This window comes from Desmodus rotundus, chromosome 8 (assembly GCF_022682495.2).
Source record: "Desmodus rotundus isolate HL8 chromosome 8, HLdesRot8A.1, whole genome shotgun sequence".
Classification (NCBI taxonomy): domain Eukaryota; kingdom Metazoa; phylum Chordata; class Mammalia; order Chiroptera; family Phyllostomidae; genus Desmodus; species Desmodus rotundus.
In genome coordinates, this window is record NC_071394.1 from 97,747,657 (window position 1) to 97,758,541 (window position 10,885).

At 43.7% G+C, this 10,885-nt stretch overlaps 2 protein-coding genes across 6 annotated transcripts in view; both read right to left on the bottom strand.

Annotated features, from left to right (window-relative positions):
- Window positions 1-5,556, bottom strand: part of TMCC1 (transmembrane and coiled-coil domain family 1) — a 221,486-nt gene extending 215,930 nt beyond the window's left edge. For 2 of the 5 annotated variants that reach the window (XM_045192095.2, XM_045192096.2), the window contains exon 1: window positions 5,457-5,546. The gene's annotated coding sequence lies outside the window, so the exon portion shown is untranslated. Of the gene's footprint in view, window positions 1-5,456 lie in introns of all 5 variants that reach the window. The other 3 variants (XM_045192098.2, XM_045192097.2, XM_045192099.2) reach the window with 3 other exon arrangements.
- A 971-nt stretch (window positions 5,557-6,527) lies between these two features.
- LOC128781527 (small ribosomal subunit protein eS27-like) lies at window positions 6,528-6,791 on the bottom strand. The gene has a single exon (XM_053930161.1). It carries the CDS (start codon window positions 6,789-6,791, stop codon window positions 6,528-6,530), a length of 264 nt encoding a protein of 87 aa, XP_053786136.1.
- Window positions 6,792-10,885: the final 4,094 nt, after the last annotated feature.

Here is a 10,885-nt window from a genome sequence, read left to right on the forward strand (position 1 = left end):
CAAAAGAAACCTTGCAGGCAAGAAGGGGCTGGAAAGAAGTATTCCAAGTCATGAAAGGCAAGGACCTACATCCAAGATTACTCTATCCAGCAAAGCTATCATTTAGAACAGAAGGGTAGATAAAATGCTTCCCAGATAAGGTCAAGTTAAAGGAGTTCATCATCACCAAGACTTTATTAAGTGAAATATGAAAGGGACTTATCTAAGAAAAAGATCAAAACTATGAAAAGTAAAATGACACCAAACTCACAACTATCAACAACTGAACTTAAAAAGAACAAAACCAAAAATAAACTAAGCAAACAACTAGAATAGGAACAGAATCATGGAAATGGATATCACATGGAGGGTTATAAGTGGGGAGGGAGAGAGGAGAGAATGGGGGAAAAGGTAGAGGGAATAAGAAGCATACATGGTAGGTACAAAATAGACAGGAGGATATTAAGAATAGTATAAAAATGGAGAAGCCAAAGAACTTATATGTACAACCCATGGACATGAACTAAGGTAGAGAAATACTGGTGGGAGGGGGTTGCAGGGCGAGGGGGTAAAGGGGAGAAAAATGGGACAACTATAATAGCATAATCAATAAAAGATACTTAAAAAAAGAACAACAAGAAGAAAAAGAATCCAAAAAAATGAGGTTAGTGTAAGCAGCCTCTAGGACAACTTCAAGCATTCCAACATTCGCACAATAGAGGTACCAGAAGGAGAAGAGAAATAGCAAGAAATTGGAAATCTGTTTGAAAAAATTATCAAAGAAAACTTCCCCAATTTTGTGAAGGAAATAGACATGCAAGTCCAGGAAGCACAGAGAATCCCAAACAAGATGGATGCAAAGAGGCCTACTCCAAGACACATCATAATCAAAATGCCAAAGGTTAAAGGTACAGAGATAATCTTAAAAGCAGCAAGAGAAAAGAAGTTAGTTATCTACAGGGGAGTTCTCATAAAACTGTCAGTTGATTTCTCAAAAGAAATATTGCAGTCTAGAAGGGATTGACAAGAAATATTCAAAGTCATGAAAAGCAGGGACCTATACAGCCAAGATTGCTGTACCCAGCAAAGACATCATTTTGAATCAATGGGCAGATAAAGAGCTTCCCAGACAAGAAAAAATTAAAGTTCATCATCACCAAAGCATTAGTATATAAAATGTTAAAGGAACCTGTTTATGAAAAACAAGAAGATCATAACTATGAACAATAAAATGGCAATAAATACATATCTATCTACAATTGAATCTGAAAAACAAATTAGCAAACAAGAACAGGGACAGAATCATAGATAAGGAGTACTTTTTGATAGTTGCCAGATGGGACAGGAGTGGGGGAGAATGGGTGAAGAGGTGAGGGGATTAAGAAGTACAAATAGGTAGTTACGGAATAGCCATGGGGATGTAAAGTACAGTACAGGAAATGGAGGAGCCAAATAACTTATACACATGACCCATGGATGTGAACAATGGTGTGGGTATTGCCTGAGGGAATGTGTGTTAGGGGGAAGGATAGCTGGGTAGAGGGGTGGAAAGGGGGAAAAATTGGGACAACTGTAATAGCATAATTAATAAAATATAATTTTTTTAAAAGGTACATTTGTCTGATCTTTCCTCATGATTAAGTTCAGGTAATGCAACCCCATCCAGGTTGTGTGTATCCTTTTGGGGGGTGAATATGAATAGACAAACTGTGGTACACCTAGACAATGGAATATTTTTCAAGGCTAAAAAGAAATGAGCTATCAAGCCATGAAAAGATATAGAGGAACTTTACATGCCCATTATTATGTGAAAGAAGCCAATCTGAAAAGGCTATATAATTGTATGATTTCCACTATTATATATGACTTCCTGAAAAAGCAAAACCGTGGAGACAGGAAAAGGTCAGCGGTGGCTGGGAGTTCAGGACAGGAAGGGATGAACCTGCAGAGCACAGAGGATTTTAGGGCAATGAAAATACACTGTACTATAATGGTGGGTCCATGTTATTATACCTTTGTCAAAACCCATAGACTGTACAACTCCAGCAGTGAACCTTAATGTGAACTATGGACTTTGGGTGATAATGATGTGTGGATGTAGGCTTATCAGTTATAACAAATGCACAACTCTGGTGGAGAATGTTGATAGTGGGGTTGGTTTGGGGTGGGGGTAGGGGTAGAAGGTATATGGGAAATTTCTGTAACATTCGCTTAGCTGTTCTGTGAAACCCAAAACTGCTTTTAAAAAATAAAATCTATTTTAAAACTGCATTAGCACAATGACACATAAATATTCATCTTAAGTCCTCATTATTATGATTATTATAATTATTTCATGTGTCCTATCCAGCTCTGATATGCAATGATCCTGTGATATACGAGGTCTGTCCAGAAAGTATCCAGCCATATACTATGAAAAATAGACATTTATTGAAGAAGGGACAAGATACAAGAAACTTCTTACATAGGACAATGACACCTCTGTCCCCTTCAAAGGAGGCACCTTGGGGACTCATACAGTTCTCCCAATCACCATGAGCTGCCCCATTGTATTTTCCTGAATCTCATCCATGGTCTGAAGTCTCTTCCCTTTCAAAGGTGCTTTCAGTTTTGGGAAAAGCCAGAAGTCACAGGATGACAAATCTGGGCTGTAAAGGGGCTGAGTCATCTGGGTGATTTGATGTTTTGCCAAAAAACTCTGCACAAGACATGATGCATGAGTGGGCTCATTGTCGTGATGAAGCTGACAATCACCACTGGCCCATAGCTGCAGCCTTCCGAATCATGTGAATAGTGTCTGTGGAGGAATGTTCAATGCTAATGCAAAATCTGATGCAGATTAGTTGGTCTACTCACTCATTTTGACTGTGATGTCCACACAGTACACATGTTCACTCAACAGCATCTGCTTCCCCCACTGACTCGTACAGTGAGGTCGTCATTGTTCACACATGCGCATTCCAGTCCTCTCTCCTTGGCTGCCAGGTTACATCGATGTTGCACAAACCGTTCTCATTATATTAATAGCTGGACTTTTTCTGGACAGACCTCATAGTAAATGGTACAGCACAATAAGAAAAAAAACATAAAAATATGCTTTGTTTCTATTTTAAATATCTAGATTTAAATCCTCAAGCACTGACTGGCAAAGAAGGGGACACTGGGAAACAGGTAGTGAGCATTTATTGAGTACTTACTATGTGTGGGTCAAAAGTAGGTTTACAATTGCGAGTATGTGAAACACAGAGTTTATTCCTGTATTATATATATTAACCATCATATAATTTTCCATATAAACAACTGTAAACCTATTTTTGCCCCACCCCGTACGCACCAAGCAACTTTACACGCATCTTACTCATATCGCCTTCACTGCGCCGTCTGAGGTAAGTGGCCTCAGACAGGCAGGAGGATCTCTCTGCGTTTGGACTGTGTGGTTTGAATATTGGCCTTGCCACTTATAAACTACGTGACTTTGGGCAAGCCATTTCATTTCTCTGTGCCTCAGTTTTCTCATTTTTTAAAAAATAAAATAAAATAAAGGGTTTCTGTACCAATCTCGCGGAAATGTTGTGTGGATTAAATGAGCGAACACATAAGACAGGGACTGGCACAGAGCAACCGTTCTGCGTTTGCTGATACTATTTCAGAGATGCGGAAACGAAGCACAGGGAGTTGAGTCACTTGCCAGGGTCACGCACCTGGGAAGTGGCAGACTTGGGATTTAAATTAGAATATTCTCCCACGATAGACAGTATAAAGGCAGTTACAGAGGGGCTACATGCCGTTTAGGAGGTAGTTTGGAAAGTGTGGCAGCCCTACGGAGGCCTTTAAGCAGGTCTGAGGGAAGGTCTGGAAGGCTTTCAGAAGGAGATGGTATCTGAGCTGCGGCTTAAAGGACGAGCAGACGTTTGCTAGGTGAGCAGGTGGAGAAAGTGGAGAAGCGCAAGGCTCCTGTGCGAAAGCCTGGGTGTGAGACGTGCTGGGGGAACAGCAAGCCGTTAGGGCAGTCGACCATATAGTGTAACTCAGGATGTAACAGCAGCTGAAGCGCATCATAGATCATGGGGGCCAGAAGGAACCTTCACACCCTTGAAAGCGCTCTTCCTATTTTAGTAACAGAACTCTCTCTCAGACAAAACCTAGAACAGAAAATGGATGAAAGCAGATGAGCTTTAGGTGAAGGGGGGCTGGTTCTCAGGGGCACTCAGTCCGCCCGGAGCTTTCTGGCCACTCTCCTTCACATCTGTACGGAACCCCTCAGGCTGCATCCCTCGATTGTACAGATGAAGGAACTGAGGCCCAGAGGGGAGTGACTGGCCCCTACTCCTCTTAGGTCCTGACTAGAGCCAGGACTTTGGACTCCCAGTCCAGGGCATTTTCTCCTCTGATTGTTGGAAGCTTTTCTTCAAGATAAGAACTTTGAATAGGGTTGGGAAGGAGGAAGAGGGGCAGGCGTTTCAGCTCAGAAAACCACTAAGCCTCCACTTTCTGAATTTAGTGTTCCCATCTGTACAAAGGGGAACGCTGGGCAAGGTGACCTCAAACAGACTGTCCATCCCTGCATTCCGAGGCCATCGGCTGGGCCTCACCCTGTCTTATATCTGCCCTGAGCCCCATATCTTAGGCTCTATCCTTCCTAATTCCACTCTCAGTCTCAAAGGGGAGATGGGGTGCCCACGAGCTGCTAGTGAATACAGCCCACGGACAGAGTGCTGAGCAACGGGACAGGCAGCCCGCTGGCCCGAGGTTGAAGTGATCTAACCTGGCAGCTCAGGGTATTTTTAGGCCTCTATACTCCTGCCCCTGGGCTGGAAGCAGATTAGAGAAAAAACAAAAATGAAATGACCTCTGCTTGGCCTGATAACGCCAGCAAAGGGAAGAAAAGACTGAGAAAAATCTAAACAGACTTTGATTTATTTTGCGCCCTCTTCTCTTAGCAGGTAGGAGCAAAGCCAGGACCCCTGACAGGGTTGGAACTCCTGCAAACACTTCATACGGGAACTAGGAATTTTCTCCCATCCACCCTCTCAAACTCACTGGCCATGCTTCCCAAACCTATCCTAACTTGGTACCACTGATTTACTTACCAAACGTTTACATTCCAGGCTCTACTCTCAACATTTTCTAATATCAACTCATTTAATTCTCAAAGAGTCTCACTTTCACAGATGAGCAAATTGAGGTCACAAAGATTGATTAACATGCCTGTAGCTATGGGAAACAGAGTCAGGACTCAAACCAGGCAGTGTGGCTCCAGAGAACAAACTTAACCTCCGTGCTATGCCACTTTTCCAAAGTCTGGCGCCTTTCAGTGCTACTGGACACCAGGCGCCACCCCTCTGAAGTGGCCCCGACAGCACCCCAACCCCCCGACAGCTAAAGTTGCGCACATGCAGTGGACACCTGCTGTCCCAGAGTGATTATTAATAGAAGAAGTGCTTGTCCACCCACCCCATTCGCCAGTTGCCTCTGACCTGCTTGCTGCTCTGGGCTGCCCTGCCGGAGGTTCTCAGACCTTCTCACATCTTCTCCCCGAATTCCTTCAAGTAACCTGAGTCCAGACTGAAGTTCTCACCTGATTTTGCTGAAAGTCTGAGGGAGTGAAAGGAAAAGTGAAACCCAGTCAGCTGCTATCTCTGCACTGGCCATGCCCCTGCCCCGGGGGGCCCCTCCTGGCTGCTTCTCTCTTCAGCCTTTGCCTCTCCCTTTAGTAGGAAGCCATGACGTGGAATCCCTTGTTCTCCCCCCAGCATCTGGGAATCCTTATTTCCTACACCATGCCACAGCCAGAGCAAGCAAGCCAAGAAACAGCCTGCAGTCTCTTCAAAGATGCCTTTTCACTGCTCCCTCAGAACACAGCAATTAACGTATGGTGCCTCTGGGGCCAAGGTTTCTTCCTTCCAGAAGAGGGTTTTCACTTTATCATCACTAACAGAAGGCCCTGTGAAATGCTTTTCCTAATAAAAGAGCAATCTTTGCCCAAAGGGTAACTCTAGTGCCACCAAAGAAATGGGCTCCTGTTAGGAACAGCTCTCCCTCTCCATTTCCTAACAAAAACACAAGTAACAGCTGTACATTGAGCAATATACACCTCTGGTATGAAGAATAGAGTGAAGAAATTAAATGGAGTCACTAAAGTCAAGCTGCTGAATTTCTAAAACCAAGTAAGTTGAGGAATGAGGAAATGATTCTGTTCTTGTTTAAACTATTCTGGGGAACTTTTGGACTCTCTAGCCCTGCATCAATGCCTGGGTATACATCAGACCTCCAGATAACTCTCTGATTGCCCCCAAAGGACTAGGGAAAGAATGCTCGCATACCCAGACCACCTGACATCCGCTATCCAGTCCACTGGTCATCTGGAGGATTACCATCTCGGACCTCCCAGAGGCTAAGAATGCAGGACTGATCCTTCTCAAGAATGTACTTTTTTTATACTGTAAGAACCTTCAGCTTTCCTTTCTTTTCTTTCCTTTCTTCTTTTTTTTTTTAATCTGAAATGTGTTTATTGGGATGGTTCCCCTCTCATCTTGATTCAGGTGCTTCTAGTGCTGCTTCCTTCTGAAGGAGCCTCCCTCTGGAAGCCTTGCTTTTCCTCCTGTGGGCTGACAGAGGACAGCAGGGCAGCCAACACACCAAACTGTGGTTGGTGCATGGCTGAAGGTGGTGCCGATTCTGGGTATTCCACCAGAATGACAGCACCCTGGGCGTTCCACGTCCATGAAGTAGGAACTAGGGCTCGGCGCCAGGTGCTTCTTGTGTTTCCTCTCCTCCCCTGGAGAGGGATAAAGATCTTTGGCCAGAGACATGTTGTAGGGAGGTCGTCACTACTGGAAAGCCTCCTTTCTTCTTAAGAACATTCTGGGTATCACCTAGTGTTTGTAGTTTGCAAACCCTAAGTCCCTTGAGTAAATCTTTCATTTATTTCTAGCCAAAGCCTCCAGACTCTTTTGAGTTTATTTGACAAGTACAATCACAAAAACTTATTTTGTCTCCCAATATCTTTTTAAAATGCAGCAGAGGAAGCTCTACCTCTGGCCCTGGGTGAAAACTTGATTCTGATTTCATACACACATACATACATACATTCTCATTTCACGTATCAGTTTGGCTGGGCCACGGGGTATCCAGATGTTTGGTCAAACACTACTCTGGGTCTTTCTGTTAGAGTGTTTTTGGGTGAGAGTAACATTTAAATTGGTGGACTTTGATTAAAGCAGAGTGCCTTCATAATGTGATTGAGCCTCACCCAATCAGCTGAAGGCTAAATAGCACAAAAAGTTCAGCCTCTCCTGAGCAAGAGGAAATTCTGCAGCAGGTGGCTTTTGGACTTCACCTGCAACATCAGCTCTTCCTGGTTCTGCTGCAGATGGCCTTTGGACAGAAACTGGAACTTCAGTTCATCTGTATCTCCAGCTTGCCAGCCTCGCTTACAGATTTTAGACTTGCCAGCTTCCATGATTGCATGAGCCAATTGCTCATGAGAAATACCTCTCTCTCATATATGTGTGTGTGTATAGATATATATGTGTATATATACACACATACACACACACATATTACATATATACATATATACAGTTATATGCCACATAATATTTTGGTCGATGATGGACTGCATATACAACAGTAGTCTCATAAGATTATAATGGATTATAGGGACTTCCGGCCAAGATGGAGGCATAGGTAGATACACTTTGCTTCCTCACACAACCAAAAGAAGGACAACAAATTTAAAAACAAAAAATAACCAGAACTGCCAGAAAAATCAAGCTATATGGATGTCCAACAACCAAGGAGTTAAAGAAGAAACATTCATTCAGACTGGTGGGAGAAATGGAGATGAGCAGCCTGAGTGTAGAGGATGCTCGGCAGGGCAGCAGCTGGGTGACTGGAGTGGGCAAGGCGGTGGCTGGCAGACCAGGTGGTCCCACATTTGTATGCGGATAAACTGGGATGAACAACTGGAAAGCTAGACAGACCACACAACCCAGCATTCCGGTGCAGGGAAATAAAGCCTCAAAACCTCTGCCTGTAAAAATCTAAGTGAGTTGCGGTGGTAGGAGAAACTCCCAGCCTCACAGGAGGAGTTCGTTGGAGAAACCCACAGGGTCCTAGAGCATACACAAATCCACCCACCCGGAAATAAGTACCAGAAGGGCCCAATTGCTTGTGGGTAGCATGGGAAGTAACTGAAAGCCACTTCCTCCACTCAGACCCCTCGTCCACATACAGCACCACAATGCAGCCATGTGGGTTGCCCCGCCCTGGTGAATACCTAAGGCTCTGCCTCTTACTACATAACAGGTGTGCCCAGACAAAAAAAAAAAAAAAAAAAAAAAAAAGATGGCCCTAATGAAAGAACAGATCAAAGCTCCAAAAATACAACTAAGCAATGAAGAGATAGCCAACTTATTAGATGCAGAGTTCGAAACACTGGTAATCAGGAAGCTCACAGAATTGGTTGAATATGGTCACAAAATGGAGGAAAAAGTGAAGGCTATGCAAAGTGAAATGAAGAGAAATGTACAGGAAACCAACAGTGAAGGGAAGGAAACCTGGACTCAAATCAATGGTTTGAAGCAGAAGGAAGAAGTAAACATTCAACCAGAACAGAATGAAGAAACAAGAATTCAAAAAAAAATGAGAGGCTTAGGAACCTCCAGGACATCTTTAAACATTCCAACATCGGAATCATACGGGTGCCAGAAGGAGAAGAGGAAGAGCAAGAAATTGAAAACTTATTTGAACAAATAATGAAGGAGAACTTCCCCAATCTGGCAAAGGAAATAGATTTCCAGGAAGTCCAGGAAGCTCAGAGAGTCCCAAAGAAGTTGGACCCAAGGAAGCACACACTAAGGCACATCATAATGACATTAGTCAGGATTAAAGAGAAGGAGAGAACCTTAAAAGCAGCAAGAGAAAAGGAGACAGCTACCTACAAAGGAGTTCCTGTAAGACCATCAGCTGATTTCTCAAAAGAAACCTTACAGGCAAGAAGGGGCTGGAAAGAAGTATTCCAAGTCATGAAAGGCAAGGACCTGCATCCAAGATTACTCTATCCAGAAAAGTTATCATTTAGAATGGGAGGGTAGATAAAGTGCTCCCCAGGTAAGGTCAAGTTAAAGGAGTTCATCATCACCAAGCCCTTATTCTATGAAATGTTAAAGGGACTTTCTAAGGAAAAAAAAGATAAAAACTATGAACAGTAAAATGACAACAAACTCACAACTATCAACAACTGAACCTTAAAAAAGCAAAAACAAAAACTAAGGAAACAACTAGAACAAAAACAGAAGCACAGAAATGGAGATCACATGGGGGTTTATCAGCGAGGAGGGGGCAAGGGGAGAATGAGGGAAAAGATACAGGGAATAAGAAGCATAAACGGTAGGTACAAAATAGACAGGGGGAGGTTAAGAGTAGTATGGGAAATGGAGAAGCCAAAGAACTTATATGTATGAACCATGGACATGAACTAAGGTGGGGGAATGCTGGGGGGGGGGAGTTGCAGAGCTGAGGGGAATAAAGGGGGAAAAATTGGACAACTGTAATAGCATAATCAATTAAATATATTTTAAAAGATTATAATGGATTATAAGCAAAAGATTTGTTTGCAATGTTGAAAGAAAAAGCTGTACCTCACTACACTGTTGAATTTACTGCTAGTTCTGGGTGGTTTTTAAATAAAGCATGCCATCCGTCTATTGTGCGCCCACCCTTACACCTGCACACCTACACACACTCCTGAGTGCAAACTCACTGTCCTTCCCTCCATGTCGCCCTCCCTCCTCCTGACCTCTACGCCCTCTCCAACTGGCACTTCCCTCCCTAGCCCTGCCTCTGCAGCTACAGTGCATATGCACATATTCACTTTATCTTTTATACCATATTCTACTGTGCCTTTTCTGTGTTAGGTATGTTTGCATACACAATACTTACCATTGTGTTATAAATATCTATAGCACAGGTGGCAAACGCAAGATCCCCAGGCTGAATCCGGCCCTCTACCTTGTTTTATCCGGCCCGGAACCTTGTTTCTACCCGGTGGCAGCGCTGAGCTCTTGCTTAACTCTTAAGGAGTAGTTACATTTATACAGTCCTAAAGTTACATTCGGCCCTTTGAAGGCAACGCGAGGCTGACGTGGCCCCCGGTGACAACGAGTTTGACACCGCTGGACAGTATCCGTACAGTAGCGTGCTGTGCGGGAGCAACAGGCTGCACTCTCTGGCCTACGTGCGCAGCAGGCTATGCCATCTAGGTCTGTGTAAGTGCCCTCTGTGCTGTTCGCACATTGACGACATCTTCTAATGACGTATTTCTCAGAATGTGGCCCTGTCGTTAAGTGACACATGACTGTACATACATACATACCCTATTGGTTCTGTCTCTCTGGAGAGCCCTGACAAATTCATCAGGTTAATAAAAAACAAACAAATTATCAAAAACTCTATTTTAGGTTCTTAAACACAGCCTCAGTTCACAAGTTAAAATATCCAATCTGGGGAGGAGCCAAAGCTTCTAACTTTAAAAAAAGTTACAGATGGCCCCTCTCCCTACTAGAATGGGGGTGGATACTTCTTTCTCTTCCCTCAGCTTAAAGCCTCCCCCTCCCTCTCACTCAGGTGGCTCTAACCCCTGGGTGGCTGGTCGCAGAGCAGGAGCGCCCTTGATAGACTGACACTGCTGCAGGACGGTGCTGACCTATGTGTAACACTAGTCCCTCGCAGGGGCTGCCTTCAGAGATTCTGGAGACTCCCAGGAACATTCCATTTTACTTTTTTGATGTGAGTAAGATATTTACCCCCTGTTGGTGACTCTCCTGAGCTCCAATTTTGTTTCGTTTTGTTTTAATGCTCACCTAAGGACATGCTTATTGATCTTAGAGAGAGGGAGAGGGAG

Bases quoted from the DNA above. Each gene is read 5' to 3' on its own strand.
- LOC128781527 (XM_053930161.1), bottom strand. From the start codon at position 6,791: ATGTCTCTGGCCAAAGATCTTTATCCCTCTCCAGGGGAGGAGAGGAAA.